Raw genomic sequence first — 13800 nt, 5'->3', positions numbered from 1 at the left:
TTGACAAAATTAAACTGAGAAAATGACAAGGCATAGTATTATTCTCAAGGAATTCTAGTCTGGAGGAATGCTTGATGTTCTAGAACACAACTTATATCAATGATTACAGCTTGGGAAAATCCTTTAAGAAAAGCTGATGTGTATGTGATCTGCTATCTGAGAGAGCAGAAGAGCATTGGGTGCTACTTCCTGCACCTCCTTTCCTGTGTGACCCATGAAAAAGAAAGGTTATATCAGGCATGGTGGTATGTACTTGCAGTCCTAGAACTCAGAAGCCGAGGCAGGAAGATCAGGAGTCTGAGAACAGCTTGAGCTACACAGTGAGAGTTCTAGGCCAATCTTCCCTAAAACACTATGCCCTGTCTCAAGTATTACTTAACTAAAGGAAATTTAGTTTAACATTCAACAGTAAAGAATGGGTAAGAAGTGATTGATCAGTTGAAAAAAATTGCATCTTTAGGGGAACAAATTTAAAGCTGAGGCTCTCAAAAGACTAACAGCATAATTAATTATACAAAATAGGTTTCATTATAACATTTTGTTCTGATGTGTTAATTTAACTATATATAATCTATATCCTTTCTATATTTATAAGAACAAAAGTAGCCACTAGTAGAGAAGAACAAATGATAGAGGAAGAGAGAAATCTTTATGTAATTTATAGTTTTTTCAGTAGTCGATGTCATGACAAGATTATTAAAAAGAAGGTCATAATTGCTGTTAGTACATAAAGTCTTAAAATAAAAAATAATTTGGGACATCGACTTCTCAATGTCAGGGCTTACAGGATAGTGTTAAAGGGTAGTTACCTGGCATCTGTCACCGAGCATACCAATATCTTCTAAAGAGCAAAGTGACTCCTTGGGAGATAAGGTGCTAGAAACTGACATAATGGGGTACAGAGCAACATGAAAATGGACAAAAAATGCACTGTGGAGGCTCAGGTATTAAATTATTTATCCCTGAGTAAGCATGCCACTTTCTGTGGCCAAGTATTAACCAGACAGAGCAAGATGCCAACAAATCACACCACGTACCAATCACAGCAGCATGGCCTTCTTGTTGGATCTGCTCCACGAAATTCTCCACTCTGCACTTGCAAAGGTTGGGGATGCACTGCAGGTCTTGCCGTGGTTCATACGGAGAATTTGTGCCGCCCTCTGACATTCCACTGTAGCTTTAAATTTCATTTTCTAATATCTAGTGCTGCCGAATATCTCATATAGTTGGCATTCACGTATGTTTCACGGGAAACACTTGTTTAAAGCTCTTCATACATTTTATTGGGGGGATATTGACCTTTTTTGTTTTTGATGAGTAAAAGATCATTGTCTTTTCTATAGACTAGATTATAATTGCCCTTGTCAAATATGCACATGGGAGTTATTTGTGCTGATACGTTTTGCCATCCTTTACACCTGATGCTCAAAGGGTTTCATTTGGGCGATAGTCAATTCATACACCTTTTCCTCCACAGCCTGTACTTCTGGTGTCACATCTAAGATTCCTTTGCCAAGCTCAGAGAGACTTAGTACTGATTTCTTTCCTAGCTTTGTGTTCCAACTCTGAAATATAGACCACTGAGCTCACTTTTGTCAATGGTGTAACACAGGTTTCAACTTCACTTCTCTGGGTGCGGTCTCTCATTTTCGAGGGGGGAGGGAGGGCACTATTTATCAAAGACTCTGTTCCATTGGATGATCTTGGAGTCTTGTTGCAAATCAAGAGACCCTATAAGTGAAGAGGTTTTTTTAATGTCTGGGCTTTCCGGTGCATTCATTATATTATCCGTACACAACCTATGCATTTGTTATTGCACCAAGACCATCCCACCGTTGTTCCACTGAGATTCCACAGGAGTCTGGAGCATGCTCATTTCTGTGAAAATCAATGCTGTTGGAATCTTCCTGGGGACTGTGCTGGGTGTATCTGTCAGTTTGGGTAGGATCTTAGCATTGTTGATACAGTCAAACTGTAAACTGGGCATCTTTGCATTTGCTTTGTTTTCAGTGATGTTTCACAGTTTTTAGTGTACAAGCCTTTTGTCTCCTTAGAGTTTTCTGAAATAGTTTCTTTAGATCCCATGATGAGTTAAATTTCTTTAAGCTAATTTTAGATTGTTTGTTGCAGATGTAGAGAAATAAGCTGAGGCTTGTGTGTTACTCTTTCAGCCTGGAATTGACTGAGCTTTCCCTAGCTACAGCCACTTTCCTATGAATTTCTTGTGATTTTTCTCTATATATGATCATATTTCATTAATTATTCAAAATGATGGTTTAATATCATATTTTATACATGTATATAATGTACCTTAGTCATATACACTTCCCTTCCCGCACTCCCACCGATCCCTTATTCTTTCAAAATGTTTACTAATCTACTTCCATAGCTTTAAAAGGGCTATTAGTATATTCTGTAAGTGATGTAAATTATATTATATACATGAATGCCTTTGAATGATATAATTTCCATGTTTGGGGGTTTGTTGTTGTTCCTGCCCTTGGACAGTCTGTTTTCTATCTTAACTGTAATGTCATCTTCCAAACATGAAAGAGTCATTTCATAATCTACAATCCTACTAAGTTGTACACTATTTCCCATAACAGCTGGATCGTGAGCTAAGTAAAGCAGAGAGACAGTTCTCTGAGCAACCCCTGCTTAGGGCAGAATGGACCAACATACAAATGTAGAAAGCCTGCTTCTTTTCCAATAGTCAAAGATTGGGTTCCACATTGGTGGCATGAACTCCTTCAAGACTTCAAGACTGTCATCAAGCTGACAAAGGGGTAGGCAAGACATGCAGGCATGCCATTAATCTTCCCTAATGTCTTACACTGCTTCAATATTGATCCAGTAGTCAATCATTTCCAATAAATGTTTGACACTTTGTAGAGCTTGGTCAGAGTCAGTTCTGATGGTTTCTGTTGCATTTTCTTGATGATATTTTGAGGAGAAGATGGGGCATTTGGTGTTCAATATGCAGCTATTTTTCCAAACTTCCTATCTAAATATTCCCAGTACTTTATGACCTCCATCTTATGGTAGAATTTTCAAACAGAAAAAGGTAAGTACAGTTTCTAAAAATCCTCCATGAAGTCATTGAGATATTCCCATGACTTTTTCCTCATTTTTAATTCTTTGAAAATTCTACACAGTGTATTTTATCATATTTACACCCTCCCTCCTCCCAATTCTCCCTACCTCTCTGTCTCTCTGAGACAGGTTTCTCTGTAGTTTTGGAGCCTGTCCTGGAACTTTCTCTGTAGACCAGGCTGGCCCTGAACTCACAGAGGTCTGACTGCCTCTGCCTCCAGAGTGCTGGAATTAAAGTGTGTGCCACCACCACCCGGCCCTTTCTCTCCTTTCTTAAGCACAGAACCTTGCTCTCTCTCTCTCTCTCTGTCTGTCTCTCTGTCTCTGTCTCTGTCTCTCTCTCTCTCTCTCTCTCTCTCTCTCTCTCTCTCTCTCTCTCTCTCATTTTTAACCGTTCAAGCAGTTTATACTGCATATATACTCTTAGATGTATGGCCTTCACTAGAAGACATTAGAGGCTGTGCCCTTAAAGAAAACTGACTCTTCCTCTCCCAGTACCTATCAACTGCCAATAGATGGATTTTTATATGGTTTAAGTTGCCCAGCACTTGCAAATGCTGTCTCAATTGTTTTGCAGCTGCCCCAATGTGTCCAGAAAACGGTTTTTTTGTAGTCATCCACAGCTTCTGGCTCTTACAATCTTTCTGCCCACTCTCCTGGCATGATCCCTGAGTCTTGGGAGGAGGGAATGTGATACAGATGTGCTCTTTAGGATTGAACATTAGGAAGTCATTCTCCATGCATTGACTAGCTCTTTTATTTCCATGTGAAACTTCTGAACGTCTCTAAAGATTCCTGAGAGGAGATGTCCCTACATCTGCTCAGAGTTACTGCTGAATAAACTCTTATTTTAGGTGAACATGTAAGAGGCTCTGCACACTCAGATACTGATTTCAAGATGACTGAAGGGTATTTTGTATTCTTCCTGCTTTTTCAGTTATGTAAATAGTTCTTTTCTCTAAATCTACTGTTTAGCAAACTTATAAAAATGAAGTTATAAACAGCAATGATGATCTATCAAATAATAGAATCCATTTCAAATCAGTCACTCTTGACCCACTTCCTGATTCCCAAATGTCAGGCAGGTTTATGGGACAGGTAATATGTAGTTGTGTTTATTTAAGGGCACTTATTTAAAGCAATATAAATTGTACATTAGTGGTAATTTGTTATAGCAGAAATAAGAAATACTACAGAGGAAAATTGATAGCCATGTGACTAATTTGGGGAATGAGACTGAAGAATGACTTCTACAAATAAAGAACAAATTCCTTCACTTGCCTTTAGTAGCATCCCTTGAAAAGTTACACCATAAATATTAAAGCAGTCTCAAGTAACCAAAGATCCGGTGAGAGGACACGACTTGATGGCAGGGGGTTTGTTAGAAGCTTCTTTCTCCTGGTTTCTCCAGCACATATTGCTAAGTAACTCAACACATGGATATTTACGCTATGCTTTGGAGAAGGGGCGGCAGCAGCCTTCAGTCTCCAGTGTCCCTATTTGTGATCATCATCCTGTCTATTCTTGAGTGTCACAATCAAAGATGAAGGCCAAGAAAATAAAGCCTTAAAAAGGCGATTAATTTATGATATTAGCGGCTCAATGTGGCCTTTTGTTTCACTCAATCTCGTGTTATAACATTAAAGGCACTTAATAAGGCTTATTAACTAATTTATTTTCCTCAGAAACCCAGAACAAAAGAACTGTGTAGTGCTGCTTTTCCTGAACGTCATTTTTCTTTACTTACAAGAAGCTCCTGAAAGAAAGGAAGTTTGTGAATCCCTTACCTGGGATGATGTGTACCACAGCATCCACAATTATACTCATAAACCCTAAACAGTGGTTGAAGACGAAGATCTTGATATAGGCGCCGGTGCTAGTATTGTACCAGAAGCTCAGCAGGTAGATGAAGGGGATGGCAGACCATCCAAAGAGCATGAGGATGAGCATCGTGTCCAGGAAATGGTATTTCTCCAACAGTATGTCCACATCAGTGATCAGGAACACCAGCTGAGATGGATACAAAGCAAATGATGTGTGTTAGCTTCTGTCTACATTGCCGAGTTTCATGGCGATAACAACTGGCAGGTACTTTAGGGAGAGGCTCCTCAACTTTTTGGCTGACAAGGAGGTAAGGAGCTGCTGGAAGTAAGGGCTGAGCTGATAATGTTAAAAACTTGCCCCTGTTTAGTATCCACAGTCAAGCACTGGGTCTTGTTCCAAGAGTCTAGCTGAAGAGAGGGAGGAGGGATTGTACAAACCAGGGGGTCAAGGTGGTGATGGGGAAACCCACAGAGACAGCTTACCTAGCTCTGGGGAGCTCAAAAACTCTGGACCAATAGCTAGAAAGCCTGCATGGGAGCATCCTAAGCCCTCTCTGTATGTGGGCGACAGTTGTGTAACTTGGTCTGTTTGTGGGACCCTTAATAGCGGGATCAGAACCTGTCCCTGGTGCATGAAGTGGCTTTTGGGAAGCTATTCCCCATGCTGGGATGCCTCCCACAGCCTTGATGCAGGGGGAGGGGGAGAAGTTTGATCCTGCCTCAACTTGGACATGCTGTATGCTTTGTTGGCTCTCATGGGAGGCCTGTCCCTTTCTGAAGAGAGACCAAGGAAGAGTGGATGGTAGATGGGAAGTGGGGGGCAAAACAGGAGAGGAGGGAGGGGAAACTGTGGTTGGTATGTAAAATAAATTTTAAAAAATAATAAATAAAAGAAAAAAATACCCCTAATGGCCTACTTCTAATAACTAGACTCCACCTCCTAAAGGTTCCGTAGACCCCAGATAGCCTTACCAGGAGGTGAACAAATTCTCAAACTATGAGTCTTCGTGGGGCAGTTCAGATTCTGACTACAGCACTCAATACCTAACCTAAAAGTCTGAAATCTTAGTGAAGGGAAAAAAGGTCCCTTTGATGGAACTGACTTTCACCAACTAAATCGTTCTGTTGGTGAGTGACTTCCTCACCACTGAGCGTGGCCACAGTTCTTGCCTTCTTGCTTTGTCTTGACAGAGAATGCTTTCATCCCATTCTCCTCCTAGGGGATCAAGTTGCATTTTTTTTCGTTACTCCCAATTCCAAGGAAACTCACTCTCAATATTTCTGTTTTTACAAATCAGTTCACTTCGTAGAAATCTTCCTTTATTTCTTTCCTTCTTTTTATTGGCTTCCTTTTGTTAAGTTTAACACTAAAGGATCTACCTTGTAATACTAAAGGATCGCACCATTCACTATTATTAAAATAATGATGTTCTTGTGTTAGTTATGTTAATTATGCTAGCTTAAATTTTCTTATCATTATAAGGTTTTATAAGTCGATGGTAAGCTCGCTTCACAAATGAATTTAGAATTATTTTAATCAGTCTCTTGGAGATGTTGATTTATAATTGATAGCCTTTGTGCCTTAGGCATTAAATAGATTTTTTAAATAAAACAATTCATCTTGGAGTTTTCCTTTTACAAAAGTTGTAATTACAGATTCCACATGTGCAATTTGTTTTTAATTCCTTACAGGTTTTCTTTGGGGGGAATCCTCGAATTTCAGAGTTATTAAGACCATATTTTCTACTTTAGGGTGTGGGGTTTTGCTAGCTTTTCATCATCTTAATTTCTATGCAGAGGGCAGATTGTTTAAACAGCTTTTCAGTTACTTCCCAGTAAACTGAAGTGTGGAGGAAATAATCTGAGATTTCAATCCTTAAAAATGTTTTATGGAGTCAACATTATGAGGAATGAGTGGAAAAATGAGAATCTGAGGGAAGTTCCTCAAGGCACTTGGTGGGGAAGGAGGGAGAGGGCGGCCCTTGCCAAGACCAGGGGTCAGAGCGTGGTTGTAGCACAGCTCCTGTCGGCAGTTTCTGGCTGGATGAGGAAGACGACCCTGTGCTATCAGCTGCCAGAGGAATGGCTTAAGACTCTGAAGGACATTAAAACCATGATGGCTCTGTGGTAATTTCGTTTTGCTGAATGACTCCATAAAGAATCAGAAGGAATACCAGAAGATCAATTGGTCCAAAACTAAGAGAGAATGTAAAAATGGACACATATACCTACCTCAACGTGCTCCACATATCAATTTTCCCATAATAAGCTTAGAACACATGTATTTGACATAGCTCTCCAGTTAATAAGAATGGTTACATAGAGAAGTGGGCATGACCGGGATTGCTACAGTGAGTGGTATCTTGTTATGTGTTTCAGAAATAGCTACAAGAATGGACCAACACCGACAACTTTTCTATGTTTTAATTCTTTATGGAGTCATACAGCAAAATGAAATTACCACAGAGCCATTATGATTTTAATATCCTTTTGCTATACAGAGAAATGGATGGGTTCTCTTTAACTTTGAGTATGGAAGCTCACTTTCCCTTTAGCCATATAAATGTGGCTATGGAGAGGGCACCAGATGGGGAAAAGCAAGAGAAAGTAACAAATGCAAACAGACCAAAATTTTTCTCCTGGTCTTGCTTCTGGAAGACTTATATTCAACTTCTATTCTATTACCTGTAGTCTTCAAAGCAAAAGTTTTACACATATGTGACTGCACACACACACACACACACACACACAATTTGAATGGTACATGACATAATTTAAAAGTTTCTAAAGGAAACCTTCAAGAGCTGAGTCCAAATATCTCTTGTATAATCCAGCAAATGAGAAGCACTGGGAAAACGACAAGGTCTGTAGTGTTTGCTCAGGAACCAGCAGTCTGCTGGGACACATTCTTCCACAGAAAACAGCTTTGAAGGCAGAACATGTTGGTGCTCAACTATGTCAGAAGTTAGCTGTTTCAGCAGAGAATGTTTTCATTAAAAGAAATATAAAAAGAAATTTTCTTTTTGCTCTGAGAAATATTCCCCAATGGATTCTCTGACTTGATTGATTAGTCAACCATTTTATGCTTTTCTGAAGTCATTTACATTTTAGTAAATGTCAGACAAGTAGACGATGTCTACAGTATATGAGAGGTGACCCTCAAGACAGTACATGAAACACTCACCAGCAGTAGAGCACAGGCAACAAAATGGATGATGAGATCCCATAGCAGAGCTGAGAGCCAAAAATTAAAGGTGTAGACCCCACTCACAAACTGGATGTGCTTTGCTTTACTAACTCGCTCAGTCACTGTCATAAGGGAAAAGCCACTGGTGAAAATACTCATCCCAAACAACAAGTTAAAGACTATCTGAAGTACCAAAGTAGACCTACAAAAAGAATACATAAAGGACACACAATGGTATGATGATAATATTGATTGCTAACAATAGCACTTCATTACAAACACGGTGAGACAGGAAGAAAAGGGTCAATTTAACAAATCCCAGACTAAAAAAACATACATACATCTCGTTATATTTGTTCTCAGTGACACGTTGAGGCTGAGGCTTGTTGGAGACAGTAATGGTGGCATCCGAGCCAGAGAGAGACATAAATATAATATTGTCTAAAACCGACAAGGATAGTGATGGTGAATGGTACGCCTCGTTGTTGAACCAGAAGGTAAACTCCTTCTTGTCTCTGGTAACAGTGAGGGAGAATGCAATGATGCATGAATAAATGCATTTTTTATTTTTCAGCAAGTAGCCCTGGACATCACCTGGAAGGAGGAGATAATAGTGGTCATGAGATCAACTGCAATAAATATCACTGACTACATGATTATTTTTTGTGGGGGTGCATTTTTTGTTTTGTTTTGATTTTGCTTTTTGTCTTTTGAGACAGGGTTCCTCTGAGTAGCCCAGGCTGCCTAGAAACTCTCTCTGTAGACCAGGCTGGCCTTGAACTCATGGATCTACCTGCCTCTGCCTCCCAAGTGCTAGGATCAAAGATGTGCATCACCACACTTGGCAACCAGGTGTGTTTTAAAGAGAAATAGCACAATAGTTTACTTGTCTGGTGCTTCACAGCAGCCTCAGCACATCTTGGTCATGTACCCCAAAAATCCATCCCTCGGCCACACAAATTTTATGCCTTTTAGCTTAATTTAACTAAAGAAAAATAAAAATGAAAAAACACAGGCTAGTGATATTAACACTCTCAAATTTCTTCCTTCCTTTCAAATCTTTCCGTTTCTACATGAAAATGTTTATAAGTACTCCTGCTTCTGGCTTTTACAAATTACCTCATAGAAAATCAAACTCTTCCTCAGAGAATATGAAGGCTAAGTAAAAACATAAGATAAGTCTATATGAAGGAACAGAGAGTTACTGTTACTTGGGATTGTAAATATTTAAGAGGGAAAAAAACTCAGATGATTAAGTTCAAAAATCTGTACAACTCTTCTTGTCCCATCCTTCTAGAAAAACAAAGCATACCAGATCAGAGTGCCAAGAATTATATTAAAAGGTTAAAAAAAAAGCTATGAATTTATAAGAACGTTTAGAGATTCCATGAATCTAAGAAGACACAAATTAAGAACTACAAATCTTCCCAAACCACCCCAAAATAAGAATCTAAGCTCTAAAAAGAGAAGTTCTTAAAAGTAAGCTTCATATTAAGCCAAACTTGTAAAACTATGAGCCGAGGCTATTACCTATGCCCTCAAAACTAAAAATATTTTTTAGATCTTCAACTGATAGAAAAAAAGAAAAGAAAGAGGAGGGAACCATTAGTAAAATTATCCAAAAGAAAAAGAAAGAAGACGAAAATAATAAACTTAAAAATGAAAAGGAGACAGTTTAACACATACAAAAAAATTCAGAAAATCAGACTTAACTTAAAAAAACATAGGAACACTGTTTAATGGTTTGTTTACTCCTCATGGTTTTCTTAAACAGCTCAGGACCACCTTCCCAGAGGTGGCACCACTTACAGTGAGCTGAGCCCTCCAGGTTCAACCATTAATCAAGAAAATGCTTCCCAGGCTTGCCCTGCCCACAGACTAATCTTACAGAGACATTTTCTCAACTGATATTCTCTCTTCCCAGATTACTCTAGCTTGTGTCAAATTAAGGAAAAACTAACCAGGATAAACAGATATATTGCCAAATTATTTTGGCAAATCTCAAAGTATTTTTGCTTTTAAAATCAGGAACAAGACCAGGATGTTAACGTTCTTCATTCTTGTTAAATATAGTTCTGGAAGTCTTAGTTAGAACAATAAGGCAAACAAATAAAAAGAATACAGACAGGAATATATGTCAAAATGTTTTTATTTGCAAATCATATGATTTTATGCAAGACAATACTGACTTTGACAGAGAACGAACAGAGCTGATAGGTACTTAACAAATGGCCTTCCTAAATACCAGTGACACACACACCAAGAAAGGGACCTGGGAGATAGTCCCTTCACAACTGCCTACAAAATACCATGGCATTAATTTAACAAAGGAAGTATGATGTGGGAGTGTCATATATCAATCTGTTGATTTCATTGTTTAAGCAATAAAGAAACTGCTAGGCCCATTTGATAGGCCCACCCTTAGGTGGGTGGAGTAAACAGAAGGGAAGGCTGGGAGGAAGAGGAAGTGAGGTCAGACTCCGCAGCTCTCCTCTCCGGAGCAGACGCAGGAGAGACGCCATGCTACCTGCTCCAGGGAAGACGCATGCTATGAAGCTCCGACCCAGGATGGACTTAGGCTAGAATCTTCCCAGTAAGACCGGTGCTACACAGATGATAAGAAATGGGCTAGTCCAGGAGCGAGAGTTAGCCTAGAAGAGGCTAGGTAGAAATGGGCCAGAGCAGTGTTTAAATGAATACAGTGTCTGTGTAATTATTTCGGGGCATAAGCTAGCCGAGCCAGGCGGCCTGAAAACCTTCGACAGCAAATTTCAGGGAAACAGTATTGGATAGAAATACCCCTGCCTCGCCATTCCCTGCTGTGGTGACAAACACCCTGGACATAACTGAAGAGGGAACGGGTTCATTCTGGCTCAGAGTCCAAGGGCGGTCCACCATAGAGGGGAAGTCAGAGCCCAAGTGCTGATAACACCACATGCGCAGTCGGGCAGGAGCCTGATGAATGCTGGCACTAGACTGCCTACCTCCTTTGTATGCAGACCAGGCCCAAGCCCGGGAAGTGGTGCCACATACTTTAGTATGGGTCTTTCTACCTCAGTTAATTTAACACAACCCCTCATGTGCTTATGTGGAAGCTAAATAATCCCTCCCAGGTGTGCCTGGGTGCTTGCCTCTAAGTGAGTCCAGATTCTGTTCAACCGAAAAGCAACGCTGACCATCACAGTCTCCCTTATTCATGGGTTGGAATGACCACCACCATTGTAAAAATGGCTATCTTGCCAAAGCAATCTAGAGATTCTCTGAAGTCCTCACCAGAATACCATTGTCACTCTTCACAGAAACAAATAAAAAATAATTTGGAAGTGCAAAAGACCTCAGAGAGCCAAAAAAATATTAAGTAAACATTTTTTTTTTTAAAAAAAAGTAGTGTGGAGATATCACCGTAGCTGACTTCAAGGCACATTACAGAGATACAGTAACAAAAATAAATACATGGTACTAGCACAAAAGCCAACAGTTAGATCAATGTAATATAAGGTCTAAAAATAAAACAATGCAGCTACGGTCACCTGATTTTCACAGAAATTCTCCAAACATTAGTTAGAGAAAAGAAAGTCTCTTTAGCAAATGGTGTTAGAGAAAGGGAATATCTACACAGGAGAAGGAAACTAGACTTTATTTTCACCCTGCATAAAAACTCACTCCAAAAAGATCAAAGATCTTAACACAGGCCTAAAACTCTGAAACTGCTAGAGGAAAGAGTAGGAAAAATGCTTCAAGATTCAAGCATAGATAAGGGTTTTCTGAATAGGACTGCAGTTGCTCAGAAAACAGAGTGAATACTCGACAGGCTGGATCTGATAAAATTAGAAACCTTCCGGGCCGCCAAGAGGATGGTGAGTGAGTGGAGACCCTATCTCCAGGACAGGAGAAAACCTCTGACAAATACCTAATATCTAGAGTATACAAAGAACCAAAACCAAACAGCAAGAAAATAAACAACCCAGTACTGGCATATTCATGTATTAGCTGTAACAGTGTGTGTGCATGTGTGTGAGAACGTGTGTGTGCATGTGTGCATGTGTGTGTGTGCGCGCGAGCGTGTGTGAGACTTATGTATTTCTGCATATCAGGTTACATCTGAACAGAAATAGTTTCACCTCTATAACCCCAGCTGGCTATCTTTCTATTTCTATTTTTTACCTAAATTTTCTAGGTAGGACTTAAAGTTTTATATGAACAGAAGTAGAAAACCCCACTTGCTATGTCTGTCATGTTCCTAGTCCGAGGAAAGGCTTCCAGTCTTTTCTCATTCTGAATGGAGTTTACCTTTAACTCCCAGAATGAAGCCCTACTTGATGGTAGAGCATAACTCTGTTAAATGCTCCATCAAACTACTCGCTACTCTCATTAGGAACTTTTGCAACAGTACCCACCGGGGATATCATATTTATTTCTTTATGATATCTTTTCCTGGTTGGGGTATTAAGAAGAATTCTGGCCTCATAGGATTTGTTTGGAACTATTCTTTCCTTCCCAATTTTTTCAGAATATTTTGAGGAGGTTGGAACTCAGCTGTCTTTGATTTTTAGTAGAGACTAATAAAGATATCTGGTCTTGAATTGCTTTTTAATGGGCAGATTTTTTTCTATTACCAGCTTAATCTTTTCATCAGTCACAGATCTACTGAGCCTTGATTTATGTTTGAATCTCAGTAGCATGTGAATTACTGAAACTTTGTTGATTTCATGTAGGACATCTTGTTTCCTATACAGATTACCACAGACCTTCCCCGCAATCTTCATTTTTATAAAATGAGAAGTGGTGCCCTTTCCCTAAGTTCTCATCAGGCTATTGAGCCCTCTTCCTTTTTAACATATCTAAAAATGTCTCAAGTTGGGTCTTCTCTAAGAAGCAAACTTTGATTTGTTGGCTTTTTCCTATTGTTTCTCTTTGCTCAATCTCTATTTTTTCTCTTCTTTGATAGCAGAGGTTTATTTTGTTCATTGAGTTACTTAAATGTAAGGTTAGGTTTACCCACAGCTTTTCTCAATTAAAAGTTTTTCCCTTAGCATTGTTTTACTACACCTGATACATTTTGATGTGTTATTTGGGTCTTTTAGTTCCCTTACAAATTCTTTGCCCCGATAGTCCTTGAAGAGTATGTTATTTCTACTGTATGCATAAATTCTGTGACTTTCTTGCTGTTACTAATTTCCAATTTTATTCCATCAAGATCTTAAGGAATATTTCATGTGTTTTTAATTTTTAAATTTTATTAAGACTTATTTTAGATCACATTACTTATAACATGTCTTGAATAATTATCCCCGTGTACTTGATAAAATTATAAATTATCTATTACTAGACTTCACAGCTTTGTGAAGGTCTGTTAGGCTTGTTTATGCTACAGTGCTGGTTAAGTACACTGTTTATTGTTGAGATGCTGTCTACTGATATGCTCATTGTTGAAAGCAAACCTTCAAATCCCCTGCTATTATTGTGGGGTCATTTATTTTCTCCTTCAGGAGAAACACATATTTAGGATACATATTCAGGAACTTGGACCTTTTGCTGAGAAATAGCTGCTCTCTTGGGTGTTGTGGACTGCATCTGCTCAGGGGAATAACCTCTCTAGTTAGAAGAGCACAGGCTTAAAATCTTCTTTGAAGACCCTTTTCCAGTTTCCTGAGATATGACTGCTTCTAAATGTCTTAATTTCCCTAAAAATCTCTT

At 39.1% G+C, this 13800-nt stretch overlaps 1 protein-coding gene across 1 annotated transcript in view; it reads right to left on the bottom strand.

The window, feature by feature from the left end:
• LOC142849640 (phospholipid-transporting ATPase ABCA3-like) overlaps positions 1-13800 on the bottom strand; it is a 100349-nt gene that overhangs the window by 24086 nt on the left and 62463 nt on the right. The window contains exons 20-22 of the mRNA XM_075972070.1: positions 8445-8697; positions 8101-8305; positions 4881-5103 (exon numbers count right to left, since the gene is read on the bottom strand). Of these exons, the coding sequence (XP_075828185.1) occupies positions 4881-5103; positions 8101-8305; positions 8445-8697 (681 nt within the window). The remainder of the gene's footprint in view (positions 1-4880; positions 5104-8100; positions 8306-8444; positions 8698-13800) is intronic.

The sequence above is a fragment of the Microtus pennsylvanicus genome, chromosome 5, assembly GCF_037038515.1.
Source record: "Microtus pennsylvanicus isolate mMicPen1 chromosome 5, mMicPen1.hap1, whole genome shotgun sequence".
NCBI lineage: Eukaryota > Metazoa > Chordata > Mammalia > Rodentia > Cricetidae > Microtus > Microtus pennsylvanicus.
The sequence above is the reverse complement of the archived record's forward strand: the minus strand, read 5'-3'. Positions and strand labels throughout refer to the sequence as shown.